Source organism: Lagenorhynchus albirostris, chromosome 10, assembly GCF_949774975.1.
Source record: "Lagenorhynchus albirostris chromosome 10, mLagAlb1.1, whole genome shotgun sequence".
NCBI lineage: Eukaryota > Metazoa > Chordata > Mammalia > Artiodactyla > Delphinidae > Lagenorhynchus > Lagenorhynchus albirostris.
This window is the reverse complement of record NC_083104.1, coordinates 44,684,111-44,706,673: the sequence shown is the minus strand read 5'-3', so window position 1 is coordinate 44,706,673 and position 22,563 is coordinate 44,684,111. Positions and strand designations below refer to the sequence as shown.

Sequence of the window (22,563 nt, the reverse complement as noted above, 5' to 3'; positions counted from 1 at the left end):
TGTGTCAGTAGGAATGAGACTGCTTTTGCTCTGAGACCTCCAGGAAGTATGACCAGAGTATGTCATTTTCTCAGCTCCATTTTCTGTCTCCTTGACTTTCACATGCTCCTGTACCAAAGCCATCCCAATTAGATAAGCAAAGCCAGTACTTAAATGTCTCACAAGCTTCCAAGTAGTATTTATTTTCTTGGTATCAAGCTTCCTCACAGCTGAGACACTTGAAACTTTCTTCAAGGTGGAACAAACCTCTCGAAAGTGTCAGAATGGAATACAAGTTTACTTGGTGTTACAAAGGTTCAAACTGAACTCTGAACAGAAGCCTTACTCACTGCTAACAAATTTGTAAGTTTCAGATCATGATTAAAAAAAATAAAGTGCTGTCAATTTACAATTTAATTTTTTATAAGATGTAAAATATCTGTATCTTTTCCAATCATAAAAGTAACATATACTCATTATGAAAATTTATATAATGAGGAAGTGTATGAAGTTAAAAGCAAACCCAGGTGACCTGGGTTATCCATGTACGTAGAGCTTTCCCAGCAGAAGTAGACAGTGAGGAAGAATCCAGGTCTGGAGTTAGCTTGCCTTGGTTTACGCCTTACTTATACAATTCTCTGGGAGGTCCCCACTTTCTCATCTGCAAACTAATGGGAATAATAACTGGATGACCATGGAGGATTAGATGAGATGTGTGTAAAGATAAAGTGTGTAAAACAGCACTGTGCTGAAAAACTAGGAAGTGTTTAATAAAAAAAATTACTCCTAAATGCCTGTAGTATATATGCTATTATACTGTATGTATTATTTATTAACTTGGTTTTCCATATTCTATGCTGTAGACATGTTTCTCTATCAGTACATGTAGCTCTACTTCATCTTTTTTAATGGTTTCAAATCTCATTAGTCCCCTCCCCACATAGGCTTTTAAAGAAGCCTCTTAACTATGAAAGTAGTTAACTATTATTATTGCCTTGGCTAGATTGTCCAACAGAATTTTTATTTTTTTAACTGAAGTATAGTTGATTTGCAACATTGTGTTAGTTTCAGGTGAAGAGCAAAATGATTCCGTTATATGTGTGTGTGTGTGTATGTGTGTGTGTGTGTGTATGTGTGTATGTATAAACTGAATCATATATACATATATATATTCTTACATTCTTTTCCATTATAGGTTGTTACAAGATATTGAATATAGTTCCCTGTGCTGTATATATAGTGGGTCCTTGTTGTTTTCCAACAGAATTTTTAATGAAAATTGTGAGAGTGGGCATCCTCTCCTTGTTCCTGCCCTGAATGCATATGCCTCTATTGTTGATTGGCCAGTTATATAAATGGACAGTGGTCAGATCCTATATGAAAATAGACTTCTGACCTACAACCTCTGCAGCAGCCATTCCAGGACGCCAGACCATCACCTCTGTAGCATTTGGCCCAAATCGGTCAGGACTTGGTCAGGAACTGCCGGCTTCCTTAATTTTTTCCCCTGCTTCCAACTCAGGACCAGCCACAGAAAGTCAAATATGCTCCCCCAGACAATGACAAGGTACCTTGCTCTTAGTTAACCCACCTCCAGCTTCCCCATGCCAACAGCCTCCAATCAGTGTGTTTGCGAATTCTGTCTTTTCACTATACAGCTGTCTCTCTCCTGCCTGCCTGCCTTTGACTCTCTGCCAAACACAAGTGATGCTAGCTGACTCCTTTGCTACAGCAAGCTCCGAATAGCCTCTGCTTGTTCTCATTTGGGTAATATTTGTTTATTCCCACACACTGTTAAGTGTGTCTTCTATTAATGGTTTTTCTAATGATTAATCAGCTATGAATTTCTAGAATGAGCCCTTCTTTGATCTTGTTGTAATGTCAGTTACCCAACACAAGTTTGTTGAGTACCCAGTATGAGCCAGGGACTGTGCTAGGCTTAGGTGAGATAGGAATAGCCCCAATAGATGTGTTTCCTGCTCTTGTAGAATTTATGGTCTAGTAGGGAAGACAGACAACTCATCAGATAAGTACACACCTTGATTGCGGTGTGAAGGACAAAAGAGCTTCAGGAAACTGAGGAGTGAACAGGGAGGAAACCCAGAAGTGTGGGGTATCCTGTAAGCCGAGAAGGCGGCAGCATTTCCAGGAGGTCAAATGTGTCAAGAGCCATGAAGAGGTCAAGTGTAAGGAGGTAAAGAATGAGTATTACGTTTTTCTGTTTTTAACCAGTATTCCTCATATATTTTCTTCTATGGTTGTTTCTGCCAGCTTCATCGTTTACATTAATATTTAAGTGAGTTTTTTGCAAGTTCCTTTATAGCTTGAATTGATTTCCAATGTGACTTCAGATTTTTCAGAAATTCGATATATAAAAGCTACATATAAAATTCTTTGTGAGGATTTTGGCCAGACAGGTGAAAAGGAACCCTGAGGCCAACTGGCTGTAATGAGAGTCAGCCGGAAAGAAGACATGGCCCCAGGAGAATCCTTCCCTGATCCTCTGGACCGGCTCTGCAGTCTCTCTGGTTTCACATCTCATGTCACTTCATTGGTGGCATTTGACATCTTCTGCTTTGGGTTAGATGTGTTTGTGTAGTGTCTCCTCATCCCTGATTTGTGGCCACTTACCCAAGCCACAGAGGGAGGGACCCCTCCGCCTGTGCCTCTGTAAACATCAGGAGTGCTGCCTTGTACTTGACAGGTGCTCAAGGATTTTTTTTTTTTGGACTTAAGTTCAGGTGTTGAGGATCTAGTGAGAGCTATCACTAAGAAGAACAAATTCCAATAACTGTTTAGAAAAATCTTGATGAATTTATTCAATTAGATGTTTGAAAAGAATGATGGGGGAGGATCCATGCTAAGCTCCGAATTTCAAGGTGGAGACCTAGGAGAATGGTGATGGCTGCCACAATGCTGATATTTCCTAACACTGCATTTGCAAGCTCGACATTCAGTGTTTCTTCATTTAGAGTCCGCAGCAATCGCTGGGCAGTGCTGGGTTTTGGCATGAATGCAGAATACTATTGTAAAGATATTTTGCTTCATATAAAGACAAGCACAGCAGTTGTTAAGCATCAAAGCTAAGTACAAATAAACAAGGACCTGCTGTATAGCACAGGGAACTATACTCAATATTTTTTAATAACCTATATGGGAAAAGAATCTGAAAAAGAATATATATATTCATATATATATATTAAACACTTTGCTGTAGCCTGAAACTAATACAACATTATAAATCAACTATACTTCAATAAAAAATAAAAAAATTAAAAATGCAAAAAAAAGAAATTCTTCCTAATGTTTATTTTCTCCACCAGAAAATGGAAAAGGATATACATTCCCTGCTGATTGTTGTCGTTTACTTGACAGCACTGGTGTGGAATACCTAATATTGCTTTGTGTCTCCTGCACCATCAGCTAGAATAGGCTCATTCTGTGAGTGGCATCTGTTAATTAACTAATGTGGAAAGATGTCACTGACGTGGAAGACTGTTGTGGGATAATAGACCTGCTGTGTACAAATGCCAAAATCGCTTTTGCAAAATAAGAGTTTTTCTTTTTTCTTTTTTTTTTTTTTTGCGGTACGCGGGCCTCTCACTGTTGTGGCCTCTCCCGTTGCGGAGCACAGGCTCCGGACATGCAGGCTCAGCGGCCATGGCTCATGGGCCTAGCCGCTCCGCGGCATGTGGGATCTTCCCGGACCGGGGCACGAACCCGTGTCCCCTGCATCGGCAGGCAGGCTGTCAACCACTGCGCCACCAGGGAAGCCCGCAAAATAAGATTTTAATGAAGTAGATTGATTTTCAAGGCAGAGTGTCTTGGTGCCATGGCAGTTTTCTAGCCCTTCTTTTTGTTTACACTTCTTCTTTAGCCCTTTCTATTTCTCTAGTAGTGGGAGAGATTCAACTTGCTATGTAAAGCCCTCCCCATTACCTTTCTTATCCTTATCTCTTCCTAATTACATCTTTTAAAATAAATCTGGGGGTTTTTTTGCATTCACTTATTAGACTGAATAGTTTTATTTTCCTCTTTTTCCTTTTTCAGTCATTTCAGTTACAGAAAAGCAATCTTGCATAGTGTGTAATAGCACAGACTGTGGAGCCAGATGGCCCTGGCAAAGGCATCTAACCTTTCTCAGCCTCAGTTTCATCATCTGTGAAATGGAGCTGTTACGGAGACTTTTTTTTTTTTTTTTTGGTTAGATATCTGTTAAAGCACTTAGAATAGTACCTGGCACGTGATAAGAGCCATCTAGGTTTTTGCTATTATTACTGTATCTCTGGCTAGTTCTAATATCTAGCTTTTAGTTTAGAGTATTGATGTTATTTTATTATTTATTTATTTATTTTACTAACAGTCACAGTTTGTTATCGTGAATCTTTATTGAAGTGTCTGCAAATAATTTTCCATGTAGCGGTTTAGTAGGTTTAGAGGAACACGATATTCATTTGCCACATTCTGACTTATAATTACAAAGTATCAGAGCTAAAGGAAACCTCAGGTGTCACACAGTGCTCCTTCATCGTCATTTTCTAGTAAGGAAATTATGGCTCAGTAAGAAGGAGAGAGTTGACCACAGTCACTCTGTTAGGTTCTGTAGGGCTGAGACCAGGATATGTGTCTCCAGGCTGTCAGTCCATTGTGCTTTCTCTGCTATAATTTGAATGATATAGTCTCCCTCTCCATATTTGGCCAACCAGAAATGAGCCAATTCATAAGCTTTTCCTACAGAACAATGTAATGACTATAGAACATCTCTAATGTTATCAGATTGGGTTCTCTAAGGTTTTGGTCTATCAGCTGATGCAAACGCAGGTATGTCTCATCAGTAGGAACAGTGGCTGAGGACTTCTTGGTAAAGACGACAGACTAAGCCAATAGAATTACTTTTGTTTCCTCCTTGTATTAGTTTCTAACAAAGCGACAGGTTTAGCATCCTAAAACAACATAAAAAATGTATTCTCTTACAGTTCTGGAGGTCAGAAGTCTAAAGCCATCTGTTGGCAGGGCTTCGTTCCTTCTAGAGGTTTCTGTTTTCCTGCCTTGAAAACCCAAGTTGAAGAGCTGCTAGAAGCTGCTGTATTCCTAGGCTTGTGGCCCCTCCCTTGCATCACTCCAACCTCTTGCTTCTGTCACCATATTTCCTACTACTATCTCCGATCTCCTGCTTCCCTCTTCTAAGAACCCTTGTGATTACATTCGACCCACTTGGATAATCCAGGATAATCTCTCCATCTCAGGATCCTTAATCACATTTATATAGTCCCTTTTGCCATTATAAGGTAATATTCACAGTTTGCCGGGATTAGGATGTGGATATCTTTAGGGAGAGGGGGCATTATTTATCCTACCACAGTCTCAAAATGCCATTAAAATAAGAGTCAAATTATTAAAATTGAAATTATTAATAATTAATTATTAAATTATTAATAATTTATCATTAATAATTATAAAAATTTAAAATTATTAAAATAAGAGTTAAATTATTAACTCCAGGGAAAGCAAGAAATTTCCCAGGATAGGAAAAATAATCATAGTTTTCTATATGATTTATTTAGGAATAGCGTTTACAGTCATAGCAATGTAATCACTGAACATCAATCTGATTAAAAGTAAGAGATAATCATAGTGGGGGATGAGGCGTGGGAATTGTGTGCATGTGAGTTGGGGTGGGGAAAGAGAGCTGCATCTTCATTTTCTTTTTTTAATTAATTAATTTATTTATGGCTGTGTTGGGTCTTTGTTTTCTATGCGAGGGCTTTCTCTAGCTGTGGCAAGCGGGGGCCACTCTTCATCGCGGTGCGCGGGCCTCTCTTGTTGCGGAGCACAGGCTCCAGACGCGCAGGCTCAGTAGTTGTGGCTCACAGGCCCAGTTGCTCCGTGGCATGTGGGATCTTCCCAGACCAGGGCTCGAACCCGTGTCCCCTGCATTGGCAGGCAGATTCTCAACCACTGCGCAACCAGGGAAGCCCTGCATCTTCATTATTGCGTGGTAGGAAGTCATCAGATAATGTCTAAAGCTAAAAAACTGCAAGTGTGTTACTTAGTGATACAGAGATAAAAAAATAATCAAGTAAAACTAGTTGCCTCTGCGGAGAGGAGGATGACCTGGGGCTGCAATAGACTGACAAAAATAAAAATAAATAAATAAATGCAGATTGAAAGAAAGGGAAGTAGGACGGGGATAACGCATGGAGTCAAGAAAGGATTTTTTGAAGATGACTGAGTAACTTGAAAATTGACAGTTGGGGAACTGCTAATCTATCCAGTTAAAAGAGGACTTAAAAACAAGAATTCCCAGTCTCCTGTGTTGGTTAGGACTCTTACCTGCATGTATCAGAAGCTTGACTCAAACTAGCCACATGAAAAGTGGAAGGTCTGCGAGTCCAAGGGTGTCTGATGGCACTCGAGGCAGAATCATTCCTGGGCCCCAGAAACAGCTAGAACCAGGGGCCCGAATGTGACACCCGAAGCCCTTCTCCCCCCAGTTTCTCTTTTCTGTCCATCACTTTCCCTTTCATTCTTGCTATAGCCCTGCATCCTTGCTGTTTGAGATGACGCATCACCACTGCCACTCCCCTGTTTCAAATGTTAAAATGTGTTCCCCAGAGAGATGTGGCTCTCTCCTTCCCTGCCCTGCTTCTGGAACTCCAGGGGAAGAAAACAGGGCTGGGGACACAGTCACCTTGCGCAGAGCATACAGCGGCCAGGCGATATCTAAACTTCCCGGCTTCTCCTTCTTGGGATTAACTTTATCATGGAATTTTATTTAAAAAATGGGATACTATCTAGTTATTTAAAAGAACAAGTAAGCACTTTATATAGTGTGGGAAGATGTCTCTGACAGATTCTTCAGTGAAAAAAAGCAAGCCATAGAATCTGTTCCATGCATGTATGTGTGTGTGTGTTTATGTATATTTCACATGCCTCGAAAGAATCCATAGCAAGCCCTTATGTATCGTGATTTTTAAGGAAATGGAATGTCTGGGGAGTTTTAATTCTCTATGTCACACATTTTATATACAAATACATATATCTGTATTATTCGAATATTTACAGAGTGTAAGAAAAAAATGCAAAATGTGAATTTGTCCATAATGAGTATATATCGCTTTTAAATTTTATTTATTTATAGCTGTGTTGGGTCTTCGTTTCTGTGCAAGGGCCTTCTCCAGTTGTGGCAAGTGGGGGCCATTCTTCATCACGGTGCGCGGGCCTCTCACTACCGCGGCCTCTCCCGCTGCGGAGCACAGGCTCCAGACACGTAGGCTCAGTAATTGTGGCTCACGGGCCCAGCCGCTCCGCGGCATGCGGGATCTTCCCAAACCAGGGCTCGAACCAGTGTCCCCTGCATTGGCAGGCAGACTCCCAACCACTGCGCCACCAGGGAAGCCCTATATCGCTTTTATAATAAGAAACCAATGGGAGAAATCTTTGCCACTTTGCATTGCCTATAGGATAAAACTTAGGGTCTTCTGCCTTGGGAATCTGACTGCAGCCGCCCTCTCACAGGCCCTGTGTTCTAGCCCTCACACAATTGCTTGACCACGGCATGTTCAAATCCCAACTGGAAATCTTTCTCGTGTTTCTTGACCAAAACTAGTGAGCCCCGCCTCCCTCCTGCCTATCCAAACCCTCATGTCCTACCAAGGCCACTTTTAGTCCCTCCTTCCCCTGTCCTCCCACCGATCATTGGTCTCTGACAGATAGCACCAAGCTGACCTTTTATTCTGTGATGTGTATCCCATGTGGATATCTTTTTAATGGGCCTTGAGAAGAAGGAGCCACTTGTTGAGTTTTTTCCCCCATTGTCTGGCACTATGAAATGTACATCATATGAGCTCTGCATATTGCAAATGAACCATTGGCTAAGTGACTGACGCATGTTTTCTCCTGAACGTTTACCCACCAGCTGGGAGATGGATGGCAGGGGAAGGAAAAGGAAGGACTGAAGGTCTTCTGGGCCTTCAAGAGCACATCTCTAGCACAGGGCCCAGCTCACAGAAGCCCCTTCATAATTCAGCAAGTGCTGCGTTGTAGTCGGAACGGAATTAGACAAAGCTTCCAGGCTTTGGGGAGTGGACTTCGGGCTGTGTTGCTGCTGAGGAGTCTCCCTCCCTCCCAGGAGGGTTTCCTTCCCTGCTCCTCCACTCCACTCTCTTCTAGCGCTTTCCTGGGCGTTGCACGTGTATGATTCATTGTTCTTTACCCATTAATTTCCTGATAAAAACTGGAAAGTTTCTGTACCTTTGAGTTAATAAAATTTACTTAGTCATAAACAACATTGTATTATAAATTTCAGGTATGAAATTAGCATCCACTTCTACTTTTCATATTCTCACTTTCCAAAATTGTTCCAGGTATATTTGTTTAAATTAATCCTATGCTCTCTTAGCTGTCTCTGAGTAATTAAAATTCACGTTATCTTCAGTGCATAAATCCTTTACGTGTTAAGCTGCTCCTTTCAATGGTTTTTATAATTGAGTTCGTTCTGTCCAAAACTTTTACCTCTCAAGTATGCAACTAGAGCCTCATTCTGGCCACACAGAAATAGGTTTATGTGTTGCTAAAATTCAGGACCTCTGGTTAAACCAGAAAAGGGCATTGCAGCCCCTGAGACAGGTGGCCAGGATAAATCATACACCTGGAATAATTCAGTCCAGTGTTCTTTATCTGTGGAACTAAGTGATTCTGTGCTAGTCACAGGAGAATCCAGGGAGAGTTGTGGACTCAGGGGAGCTGGAGTGAGTTTGTTTTTAAGATACTCCCATAGACAAAGTTTTCTTTGGAAAGTAATTCAGAATGAATGCCCTGAATACAGAGTCCGTTCAGGTTTTCGGAAGAAAAATGTCATTTAAACATTAGTGTCTGTCATATTTGAGAGGTCCCAGCCTATGACATACTTTCCGTTTCAGGTTCAATGAGTTAGTAATTTCAGAGCACAGAATTATGAATTGGCTAGTCATCCTCATCTAGCAAGACTTGTTCAGTGTTCCTCTCCTGACTGGGGAAAGCCAAACTCTCATGGGCCCTCGGTGTTTGGGAGGGACAGGTGTGAGGGTGAGGGCTTTAGGTGAGAGTGGACACCAAAGCTTCAGGGCAGAGGCATGCAGAATTGGAAGGGCAGGGACTTCCCTGCTGGTCCAGTCGTTAAGACTCCGTGCTTCCACTGCAGGGAGCGCGTGTTTGACCCCTGGTCGGAGAACTAAGGTCCTGCATGCCACACGGCATGGCCAAAAAAAAAAAGAAAAAAAAAACAGAATTGGGAGAGCAGATGGCGGGAGGAGGATGAAGGCTGGGGTGGGGGTTGGGCTGGGACCGGGCACTGTGTGGACACCCAGGGCCTCTTAGGAAGCACCTATGCCAGACTGTGCAGGCAGGTTGGACACAGATAAACGGGCTGGAAAAACAGAGGCAAAGACTGACACTAAGATGGTTCAGTAATTCTTAACCTCAGAGATGTTTGGATGTGTTTTCGTTTGGGGTCATTTCTGTGTGTGTGTGTCAGCTCCTTAATTTTGGCCAGGAATGGTTGCTGGGATGCTAAGCTCAGGACCCATGCCGTTCACAGGTGCCTCCGTTTACCCTTCAGTGTATCCAGGACAGCATTGCCCCTTTCACCCTCCATGCTGTTCTATTTAAAAGGAGACGTTTAACTCAGCTGATGTGATGTGACTTTGGTGGTTTTGGTGGTTAAGCGTTGATCATTTTGGGAAAAACAAAACCATTTCCCCACATCGAGTTGTACAGATGCTTTTTTACTCCTCTTCCGGATTGTCTGTTTAGGTTGACTCTAATGAACCCTAGTGGAAATGACCACATGTTTGTATGATGTAAAAGTAGAATTATCTGCAAGGAAGCCTCTATCTGGGGAGCTTATGCTTGGATTTAGAGTGTTGTTTTCAAATCATTAATGATAGAAATGGAAAGTACTTTCAAAAGCTTGGAATTTCAAAGTGTACTCTTATATTAGTTCTCTGCTCCAACAGATTTTGAGAAAGTAGTGTTATAATAAGGACACAGTGACCAAAGCTGGGAACAGCTCATGCACATTAATATTTCTGGAATATGAAACGCTTGAAAATAACTTATGGGGATGACCCCTTTAGAGATTTGCTTATAATTAACACAGAATAATTCTTGGATTTTTTTTTGAAGAGTTGGTTATGATTCATGTAAAATAGTTCTTGTGTTCTATGACTTAATGAATTTTGATTTCTTTTAGAGATGCTGGGATGGAGTATTAAGATGGCATTTGGCCAGAGGACTGGGAAGTACTAGGACGCTATCCCAAATGTCTTTGTACAGCATCTCTAAGGGAGATGACAGGCAAGCAATGCACAGAAACCCTTTTCATTATACTGGTCTCCATAGAGGACCGCCCTTAGCCCCACTTCCTATACTAGGTCCATCTGCTGGCCTAGAAACAGAGTTGGCTGTTGCTATTCCTGTGTATTTGCCTCGGCGTTAGAACTTCACTCTTGGATCTCAACACCCTCCTGCAGGAGAGCCTTCTCTTCCTTGCACACAGATGCAAGCCAGCTAGCCCGAGGGGAGGGCCAGGGCACATAGCAAGGGGCTGTGCATTTGCCCTGAGGGTCTGGAGCAGAGCTGACCTTAGCCACAGGTGGCTAGTGTATCTCAGACTGGGTCTGGTTGAGGGAAGAGGAGCAGAAACCCCCTCCCAAGACAGCAACAAAAGAAATGGCTGGGCCCTTCCCAGGAGCTCAGGCCTCTGCCTCTGCTGTATTGTCATTAGCCTTCTTAGGGGCAGGGGAAGGTAGAAAAGAGCCATACACACGTGCCTGCTGACAGGTGAATCCCTTGGAAAGTTTTCACTCCGGAGAACGCAGCCTGGCAGTATCCTGGAACTTCATTCAGTCTCTTTGGAGGTGGAGTGTCTTTCTCTTGACTGGGGAGAGTGAAAGTACAGAAATAGGGAATGTTAACTTCCTTTCCTCCCCTTCGCCACCTCCTTAGATTTATGCCTTCACTTTAGTAAAATGCATCATGTGTTAGCTCATTCACAGAGCTTTGCCTATTTGAACAGTCTAATCCTCAGGTTCCGTAGGGTGAGGTGAGGGGACCAACAGGCTGCCTCCTTTGCTCCCACAGAGGATGTGGACAACTGGTGTGGTCAGCTTTATGCAAATGCCAGTCCAAGCTCTCCTGCCTTCCAAGAAACTCTATTTCCTAACTCCCTCTATGGGGAAATTCTGGACAGCATGGAAGCAAATATGTCAAAACCTACATGGTATGTGGGAAAATGTAACAAGGAAGGTCTGGCAACTTGAAGTCTGACTTCAGGGCACAGGACCTAACAAATTTTACCAACAACAGTCATCAGTAACCTGGAAGTGACCCAATCGGTGAACTTTTCTCAGGCTTTGAACTGTGTCAGCTGGATACCCTTGACGCCCTTTTTCTGTTTGATTCTGGTCATTTGTTGATGTCTGTGGCATTATGTTATTATGGCTCTTTCTCTGTTATGTTGGCACCTTTGCCTCCATCTCCCCTGTAAATTCCTCCCCTGTCTGGGACCTACTCATCTCTCAGTCTTTAACTCTGGGCCTCTGTCTTGCCCGTCCTCGGGAACTTTTCCACTTTCTCCAGTCGTCTCCCACCTTTTTCCGATCTGACTGTTAGCTGGTTTCTAGGCCTTTATCTCCAGCAGCCTTTGGGCCTTGGCTTTTGGATGTTATCTCAAACCCAGTGTGTCTTGAAAACTAACGTACATTATAGTTCCTGGGAAACTCGCTTGCCCATTTCCTCCAGTGAGGGTCTAGTTCTCCTGTCTCTTACTGAGGCTTTTTGGCCACACCTCACTGTTGCCAGGAAGTCACAAATCACACTTGCTGAGGGATGTTTCTGCCCCCTCCTTTCTTCCCACCTCACCAGCACTTGGTCATGGCATAACTGCAGAGGTTTCCTCATTGACCTCTGGTCTCAGTTCCCCACTGGTTGCTCCCAGAGGCTCTGTGGTATTGACAGAAATGGACCTTGGAGTTATATGCAGGTTCAGATCACTTTGTGACTCCTGCTTACTCTGTGACCTTGAACTGGTTACTTAAATCCCCTGAGTTTTCGTTTTCACTTCTAGAAAGTGGAGATATTAGCATCTGTCCCCTGGAGCTGTTAGAGAATTCAGGTGAGATATTAAATGTAAAAGGCCAAGTAAAAGTCCAGTGCCAGGCACAAAGCAGGTGCTCAGTAAATGCTGCTCTCATCCCAGCAGAGACCACACTTCCTGCTTCACTTAACTTCCTCCGACCTCTCTCAGTCTATCCCAACTGATTTTCTTTTAAAATTTAGGTTTGGTTTATATACAGTGAAAGGGACAAATGTTATATATACAGTTCAGTCATTTTTGAAAAATGCATACATTCCTGTAACCAACACCTCGTTAAAGTATAGAACATTTCTGTTACCCTAGAAAGTTCTGTTCTTCCTTTCCCTCAGAAGCGGCTACTATTCTGTTTCAATCAACATAGACGAGTTTTCTTTAAACGTATTCATACAGCTGAGTTTATATACCCTCTTTTTGTTCCCGGTGTCTTTCTTTCAGCCCTGTTTTTGAGATTCAGCCATGTTATTATGGGATTTAGTGGTTCATTCCTTTTTGTTGCTGAGTGGTACTCCATTGTATGAATATATCTCAGTTTGTTTATCTGTTCTCCTGTTGATGGACACCTGGGCTATTTCCGATTTGGGGCTATTTTGAACACAGGTCTAATGAGTCTTTCTGTGGACATATGTTTTCATTTTACTTGGATAAATCCCTAAGAGTGGAATTGCTAGGAAATGTAGTACATATGTATTTAAATTTATAAAAAAATGCCATCTGTTTCCCATCAGCAGTATATGGAAGTTCTGGTCATTCTACATCCTCACCAACATTTGGTGTTGTCAGTTTTTTCATTATAATTATTCCTGTTTGAGTGTGGTGGTATCTCATTGTAAATTTGGAGTTTCCTGATGACTAATGATGTTGAACACTTTTCATGTGCTTACTGACATATCTTTTGTAAACTAAGTGTTCAAGTCTATTATCCATTTTAAACATTGGGTATTTTGGGTTTTTATTATTGAGTTTAGGAATCATTTACGTATTCTGGATATAAGTTCCCTTATCACTGGTGTCCCTGGAACTTTATAATGCCACCACTCTCTCTGATTGTCATTGTCATGACAGCGCAAGTGTCTAAATATGGCTACTTGTGATACACATGATATTTGGACTTCAGTTATTCCAATTATTGCTTACTTAAGGTCAGTTCAACATACATGAAAGAGAGTTTTAAAACCCACATCATCTGTCAGTTGACACCATCCATGTCGCATTTATTCCATTTATCCCATGATCATTTGCTAAGAGAAACTGTCAGTTGCCAAGTGTCACTTCTGTGGCCAAAATCTGAATTATTTTTTAATTTTTATTTTATTTATTTATTTAGGAATGTTAAAATATTTATTCAGAGATTAGCCATATATTGGGGGTCCTTTCCTAAAACCCAAACATGAAAACCCCCAAAGGAAAATTCCATATCGACTATGATTGCAAATGACTAATGCAATATAATTTAAGTAAAACATGGAAAATACATTGCCTTTTTTTTTTTTTGCCTTTTTAATAAAGATCTAAATTGTGTTCCTTTTTGAAGGCTTTGTTTTGTTTTTGAATTTTATATTTTTTATACAGCAGGTTCTTATTAGTCATCCATTTTATACATATGAGTGTATACATGTCAATCCCAATCTCCCAATTCATCCCACCACCGCCCCCCACCACTTTCCCCCCTTGGTGTCCATACATTTGTTCTCTGCATCTGTGTCTCAATTTCTGCCCTACAAACCAGTTCATCTGTACCATTTTCTAGGTTCCACATATATGCGTTAATATATGATATTTGTTTTTCTCTTTCTGACCTACTTCATCTGTATGACAGTCTCTAGATCCACCCACGTCTCTACAAATGAGCCAATTTTGTTCCTTTTTATGGCTGAGTAAAATTGCATTGTATATATGTACCACATCTTCTTTATCCGTTCATCTGTCAATGGGCATTTAGGTTGCTTCCATGTCCTGGCTATTGTAAATAGTGCTGCAATGAACATTGGGGTGCATGTATCTTTTTGAATTACGGTTTTCTCTGGGTATATGCCCAGTAGTGGGATTGCTGGGTCATATGGTAATCCTATTTTTAGTTTTTTAAGGAACCTCCATACTGTTCTCCATAGTGGCTGTATCAATTTACATTCCAATCAACAGTGCAAGAGGGTTCCCCTTTCTCCACACCCTCTCCAGCATTTGTTGTTTGTAGATTTTCTGATGATGCCCATTGTAACTGGTGTGAGGTGATACCACACTGTAGTTTTGATTTGCATTTCTCTAATGATTAGTGATGTTGAACATCTTTTCATGTGTTTGTTGGCAATCTGTATATAGTCTCTGGAGAAATGTCTACTTAGGTCTTCTGCCCATTTTTGGATTGGGTTGTTTGTTTTTTTAATATTGAGCTGCATGAGCTTTTTCTACATTTTGGAGATTAATCCTTTGTCCATTGATTCGTTTGCAAATATTTTCTCCCATTCTGAGCGTTGTCTTTTCGTCTTGTTTGTAGTTTCCTTTGCTTTGCAAAAGCTTTGAAGTTTCAGTAGGTCCCATTTGTTAATTTTTGTTTTTATTCCCATTACTCTAGGAGGTGGATCAAAAAAGATCTTGCTGTGATTTATGTCAAAGAGTGTTCTTTCTATGTTTTCCTCTAAGAGTTTTATAGTGTCTGGCCTTACATTTAGGTCTCTAATCCATTTTGAGTTTATTTTTGTATATGGTGTTAGGGAGTGTTCTAATTTCATTCTTTTACATGTGGCTGTCCAGTTTTCCCAGCACCACTTATTGAAGAGACTGTCTTTTCTCCATTGTATATCCTTGCCTCCTTTGTCATAGATTAGTTGACCATAGGCATGTGGGTTTATCTCTGGGCTTTCTATCCTTTTCCATTGATCTATATTTCTGGTTTTGTGCCACTACCATACTGTCTTGATTACTGTAGCTTTGTAGTGTGATCTGAAGTCAGGGAGTCTGATTCCTCCAGCTCCATTATTTTCCCTCAAGACTGCTTTGACTATTCGGGATCTTTTGTGTCTCCATACAAATTTTAAGATTTTTTGTTCTACTTCTGTAAAACATGCCATTGGTAATTTGATAGGGATTGCATTAAATCTGTAGATTGCTTTGGGTAGTATAGTCATTTTCACAATATTGATTCTTTCCATCCGAGAACATGGTATATCTCTCCAACTCTTTGTATCATCTTTAATTTCTTTCATCAGTGTCTTATAGTTTTCTGCATACAGATCTTTTGTCTCCCTAGGTAGGTTTATTCCTAGGTATTTTATTCTTTTTGTTGCAGTGGTAAATGGGAGTGTTTCCTTAATTTCTCTTTCAAATTTTTCATCATTGGTGTATAGGAATACAAAAGATTTCTGTGCATTAACTTTGTATCCTGCAACTTTACCACTTCATTGATTAGCTCTAGTAGTTTTCTGGTGGCATCTTTGGGGTTCTTTATGTATTATATCATGTCATTTGCAAACAGTGACAGTATTACTTCTTCTTTTCCAATTTGTATTTCTTTTTCTTCTCTGATTGCTTTGGCTAACACTTCCAAAACTATGTTGAATAATAGTGGTGAGAGTGGGCAGCCTTTTCTGTTCCTGATCTTAGAGGAAATGCTTTCAGTTTTTCACCACTGAGAATGATGTTTGCTGTGGGTTTGTCGTGTATGGCCTTTATTATGTTGAGGTAAGTTCTCTGTATGCCCACTTTCTGGAGAGTTTTTATCCTAAATGGGTGTTGAATTTTGTCAAAAGCTTTTTCTGCATGTATTGAGGTGATCATATGGTTTTTCTTCTTCAGTTTGTTAATATGGTGTATCACATTGATTTGCTTATGTTGAAGAATCCTTGTATCCCTGGGATACAAGGGATAAATCCCACTTGATCTCTTTGCTAGTATTTTGTTGAGGATTTTTGCATCCATAATCATCAGTGATATTGGTCTGTAATTTTCTTTTTTTGTAGTATCTTTGTCTGGTTTTGGTATCAGGGTGATGGTGGCTTCGTAGAATGAATTTGGGAGTGTTCCTTCCTCTGCAATTTTTTGTAAGTCTTTGAGAAGAATAGGTGTTAGCTCTTCTCTAAATGTTTGTTAGAATTCACCTGTGAAGCCATCTGGTCCTGGACTTTTGTTTGTTGGAATACTTTTAATCACAGTTTCAATTTCATTACTTGTAATTGGTCTGTTCATATTTTCTGTGTCTTCCTGGTTCAGTCTTGGAAGGTTATACCTTTCTAAGAATTTGTCCATTTCTTCCAGGTTGTCCATTTTATTGGCATAGAGTTGCTTGTAGTAGACTCCTAGGATGCTTTGTATTTCTGTGGTGTCTGTAGTAATTTCTCCTTTTTATTTGTATTTTATTTATTTGACCCTCTCCCTCTTTTTCTTGATGAGTCTGGCTAATGTTTTATCAATTTCATTTATCTTCTCAAAGAATCAGCTTTAGTATCATTTATCTTTGCTATTGTTTTCTTTGTTTCTATTTCATTTATTTCTGCTCTGATCTTTATGATTTCTTTCCTTCTGCTAACTTTGGGTTTTGTTCGTTCTTCTTACTCTAGTTCCTTTAGGTGTAAGGTTAGATTGTTTATTTGAGATTTTTCTTGTTTCTTCAGGTAGGCTTGTATAGCTGTAAACTTCCCTCTTAGAACTGCTTTTGCTGCATCCCATAGGTTTTGGATTGTCGTGTTTTCATTCTCATTTATCTCTTGGTATTTTTTGATTTCCTCTTTGATTTCTTCAGTGATCTCTTGGTTATTTAGTAATGTATTCTTTAGCCTCCATGTGTTTGTGTTTTTTACATGTTCTTTTCCCTGTAATTCATTTCTGATCTCATAGCATTGTGGTCAGAAAAGATGCTTGATATGATTTCAATTTTCTTAAATTTACTGACGCTTGATTTGTGACCCAAGACATGATCTATCCTGGAGAATGTTCTGTGCGCACTTGAGAAGAAAGTGTAATCTGTTGTTTTTGGATGGAATGTCCTATAAATATCAATTAAATCTATTTGGTCTATTGTGTCATTTAAAGCTTGTGTTTCCTTAATTTTCTCTTTGGATGGTCTGTCCGTGGGTGTAAGTGAGATGTTAAAAGTCCCCCCATTATTATTGTGTTACTGTCGATTTCCGCTTTTAGAGCTGTTAGCAGTTGCCTTATGTATTGAGGTGCTCCTATGTTGGGAGCATATATAATTGCTATATCTTCTTCTTGGATTGATCCCTTGATCATTATGTAGTGTCCTTCTCTGTCTCTTGCAATAGTCTTTATTTTAAAGTCTATTTTGTCTGATATGAGTATTGGTACTCCAGCTTTCTTTTGATTTCCATTTGCATGGAATATCTTTTTCCATCCCCTCACTTTCAGTCTGTGTGTGTCCCTCAGTCTGAAGTGGGTCTCTTGTAGACAGCATATATATGGGTCTTGTTTTTATATCCATTCAGTGAGTCTGTGTCTTTTGGTTGGAGCATTTAATCCATTGACGTTTAAGGTAATTATCGATATGTATGTTCCTATGACCATTTTCTTAATTGTTATGGGTTTGTTTTTGTAGGTCTTTTTCTTCTCTTGTGTTTCCCACTTAGAGAAGTTCCTTTAGCATTTATTGTAGAGCTGGTTTGGTGGTGCTGAATTCTCTTAGCTTTTGCTTGTCTGTAAAGCTTTTGATTTCTCCATTGAATCTGAATGAGATCCTTGCTGAGTAGAGTAATCTTGGTTGTAGGTTCTTCCCTTTCATCACTTTAAATATGTCATGTCACTCCCTTCTGGCTTGTAGAGTTTCTGCTGAGAAATCAGCTGTTAACCTTATGCGAGTTCCCTTGTATGTTATTTGTCTTTTTTCCCTTGCTGCTTAGAGATGAGGTTCCATTTCTGGAGTGTGGAATTGGAAATATCTGCATGAACTCACTATTTTTTTTCTGTCTGAAAGATGTATACTTCTTATCTCTGTCCACTGAATCAGTGACCCAGTAGCAATGAGTGTTTCTAGTGCTGAGACCATGGTCTCTAAATACCAGTCTCATTAAAAGAAGCCGGGACTCCTTCGAGAGGTAGCTAATGCAGTCTTAGGCAGGAATTCATAAGATGAGATTGAGCCATATTATCTTAGTAGAAGGTAGGTCACTTTCAAGGGGCTCTCAGTGGCCAAAGATGGAACAAGTTTAGCATAAAAATAATAGTGATTGAAATCAACTAAAATCCATAAAATATGTTATTTAAAAATCTGTTATATTCACATTGATGCTCCAAAGTGAACTGATCAGTAACCTTGGTAATTTCTAGCTTCCCCCACCCCCCTACCTCGGTCCCATTTGGACTTGCAAACACTCCAAAATCATTGTTGTGAAAGCTGGTGAATGATAACAAAGAAACATTTATCAAGCATGTACCTTGCCTTTCCTTTACAAACCATATTTTATGATAGCAAAATAAATTCATAAAGGAAGGTTCTTTATAGAAGAAAAGCAGATGAAAAAATATACAAGGAATGACGGAATTTGGAAATTCCGTATTGCCATGTCTAAAGAAATAATACAACTGGACATTGGTCATTAGTAGATAACGTTTGATGTGGAAGTTTTTACTGGATGAGTTAGGCTAACAACCCGCGAACCCATGGGTCAATTTCAACATCATTAAGAGTAGACCAACCAGACAGTACATCCTTCCAGATATAATGCAACAGGATATACACAGTATCCAGCTCCAAGTATTCTTGCCAAAATAATCAAACCTGAATTAAATTGAGTCTCTAGGTCTAATTACCAGTTTACAGGAAATGCAGGGATATAAGAACAACGCAACAAGAACATCTGCAGGAAAAATATTCTCATTTCTCCAACAAATAAATGGCCTGAAAAATTGCAGGTGGGGAAGAGGGCTGTTAGAGGTTGAAGGAGACTTAAGATCTGTGGCCAAATGGAATGTGTGGACCTGCTTTGTATCTTGAGTCAAACAGATGAACTGTAAAAAAAAGACAGTTTTTTTGGTGACAGTTGAGTTTTGAACGCAGATGATATATTGAGTATGTTAAGAAGAGGGTTAGTTGTATTAGGTGGTAATGGCGTTGTGGTTATGTTTTTTAAAAAAAGGTATTTGTGAGACTTACAGAAGCAGTTACAGGAGAAATAAGATGATATCTAGAATTTGCTTTAAAATACTAAAAAAAAAGTAGATGGGGATAATTAAACAATATTGGCAAACTATTGATAATTATGAAAGAGGGTGATAGGGATTCATTTTACTGAAATTTCTCATGACTTTCTTTGTTTTCATAATAAAATGTTTAAACAAGAAAAACTTGTATTTTCATCTGAAGTGAAAGTTCTGTCTGTGAAGAGCAGTGACTATATGGCTGAGCTAGGCCATGTAACATCGTATTAATGGACTTTGCTGGCATTTTCACTGTTATGAAGAAATATTTAGGTCGCACTTCATTTCTAATCTCATATGAGCACCTTCCCTGACAGCAGGTGACTTCCAAGTGTAATGTCAGAGCTTGGTGTTTGTTGCCTGTTTTTTCACAGGCTGGAAAGGCTTGCCAGCCCAGCATGGATTCGATCGCGTTCATTGTTTGTGCTCCTTGCTTGAAAACTGAATAAAGATCAGGAAGAGCACAGTTGTTCATCAGCTGTTTCGTCTGAATCAAGCAGCATGTAGATGGGTATCCAGGGGTCCACCTCCTCCTTCTGAAGGACCGCTGTTCACATAGCTGGGTCCCTTGCACCTCTGACCATCAGCATGATGTGTCACAAAGTAATCATGAACCCCCCAAAAGAGAACATCTCTCTTGCAGCATGTGTTTACCACATACTACGTTTTAAAGCCCTTCTATCCTACCTGCAGCTCACAAACGCCAAGTGCCGATTCATAGAGTGCACTTGAGGGATGCATGCTAACTCAGAAGAGAACGCCTGTCGGTGTAATGCATGTGTCCTAATAATTGCTTTTCTTTACTATGTGTCATCGATGATTTGTGCTATGAAACCTTGTCACTTGATAGAGAAATTTTGCTAATAATTCATTCAACTTTCCCTTCAAGTGTGTTTATTTTCAGCTTTGTAGCTTATACCGGTTTTTGCCGCAAGGATTACAACTTTGAATGATGCTCTGTAATTTTGGTTTCCCTCTGCCTTTAGTGATAAAATTAATTGCTTTTGTAGTCTAATTACTTTGCACTTGTCTAGGAACACTAGATTGGTTTACTGAAAATGACCGTGTGCAGTGTCTGGGAAAGGTACCAAAGGTCGGATGGCTGTGCCTGGCAGAGTTTCCATCCGATTGTCCTGAGAACTAGCGACCAGTGGATTGCAGGGCCAATAAATAAGTGGACTGCAGGTCCAGCTTACAACACATGTCTTCCTTCCTTACCATGTTTTTTTCCCCATCTGCTTGTGTAAAATATTTATAGTCGAAGATTCACTTTTTTCTAGAACATTGAGATCTGTTGATACTGAAGGACCCCCTTACCGTTTCGGTTTATAACATTTCATGTTGTCTTTTCACCACGTTTACATCTGAATCATTTTGGGAATTCAAAATGTAATGCTGAGTTACAATAATAATAAAAATGCCAACTTAAATGTATTGGTCATAACAAACTACATCAAAGTGAAAGTTGAGGGCTTCCCTGGTGGCGCAGTGGTTGAGAGTCCGCCTGCCGATGCAGGGGACACGGGTTCGTGCCCTGGTCCGGGAGGATCCCACATGCTGCGGAGTGGATAGGCCCGTGAGCCATGGCCACTGAGCCTGCACGTCTGGAGCCTGTGCTCCCCAACGGGAGAGGCCACAACAGTGAGAGGCCCGACTACCGCAAAAAAAAAAAAAAAAAGTGCAAGTTGATGAAGACCAGCCACAGTGTGAATATGAAGTTTGCAGAGACAGACCTGGCAATTTCTCGATTTCACATTGCTTAAAATCATTATCGTACACTTTGGAATGCATGTGAAAACAATCACTTCATTTCTTTAGCCTCTGGAGGTGACCCAATTACTTTTCCATCCTTGATAGATCCCCAGTTCACTTGTGGTCTCTGAGCCACCCCATGAAGAACTGTACCTTTAAACAGAACCTGGGGACAGGATGTTTGCATACAGCACTGTGCAGTGTCAGGGAGTCTTCCATCCCTGGAAGCCTGTCCATGTAGTATAGTGTTTCTCAGAGTGTAATTTGGGGAACGCTTCCATCAAAATCAGCGGGGGAGCTTTTTAACAAGTATATTCCCAGGCCTCATTCCAGGCTCCTGAGCAGACTCTCTGGGCGTGTGGCCTGGGAACCTGCATTTTAGAAACCTTTCCCAAGTGTACCTGGTACAAATACAGTTGAAGGACTGTTTAGAGTTTATGCAACGTAGACTGTGTATGCCTGCTCTGCTGGGTTTACGTGACCCGTTTTTTTATATTTTATGATGAATGTTTTACCCTTCTCCTATTTACCCCCAGGACTGGTCCATCATGTCTGTAACCTGTTCACTGAAACTGCCACACTGTGCTTGGATGTGGACAATAAAAACAACAACGAGATGGCAGCCGCCCTGCTATTTTCCCTGCTGGATATTTTGCACAGCATGCTGACCTATACCTCCGGGGTCGTGCGACTGGCTCTGCAGGTAGAGGACCTCTTTCTCCCCATCTTGAACAACCCCGTGCCACGTCCCACTTCCCTTTCCTTCTCTTTTCTCTAATCTTCCTTGAATGTGGCTTTATTTTTGGAAAAGAACATATTATTCCATAGGGAGGGAATACCATATTTATTAGCCATCTTTGGGTGACCAGTGTCAAGGACAGGTGATTTGAACACGAAGTCTGAAAGGAAAGCAGGAGAGGCCCAAGCAAAGAATTGGTGAGTACTCATTAGGGAACTGCTGGCGACCCAGAGATCATTTGGACTGTGAGGTTGGCCAGGCGGAGTGTAGTCTTTCCTGTCCAGAGATGGCAGTCCAGCCCATCCCCAACAGGATGGATTAGCTAGCGAGCAGCAGCGGATTGAGGTTTTAGGTGCGCATACACACGCACACATAATGTGTTTGTATGTGCATAGATACACACATACATATACATGCATATGCAACACATAAACCCTCACACTTGCTTTCCGTTATGACTGATAATGTGGAATTGCAAGATGGTTTTTTGTTTTTTTGTTTTTTAATATCTTTATTGGAGTATAATTGCTTTACAATGGTGTGTTAGTTTCTGCTCTATCACAAAGTGAATCATCTATACGTATACGTATATCTCCATATCTCCTCCCTCTTGCGTCTCCCTCCCACCCTCCCTATCCCACCCCTCTAGGTGGGCAAAAAGCACCGAGCTGATCTCCCTGTGCTATGTGGCTGCTTCCCACTAGCTATCTATTTTATTTATTTTACATTTGGTAGTGTATATATGTCCATGCCACTCTCTCACTTTGTCCCAGCTTACCCTTCCCTCTCCCCGTGTCCTCAAGTCTGTTCTCTACAT

At 40.7% G+C, this 22,563-nt stretch overlaps 1 protein-coding gene across 1 annotated transcript in view; it reads left to right on the top strand.

Annotated features, from left to right (window-relative positions):
- The window catches only part of ULK4 (unc-51 like kinase 4), a 506,210-nt gene that overhangs the window by 312,226 nt on the left and 171,421 nt on the right, over positions 1-22,563 (top strand). The window contains exon 32 of the mRNA XM_060164074.1: positions 21,544-21,710. Within this exon, the coding sequence (XP_060020057.1) occupies positions 21,544-21,710 (167 nt within the window). The remainder of the gene's footprint in view (positions 1-21,543; positions 21,711-22,563) is intronic.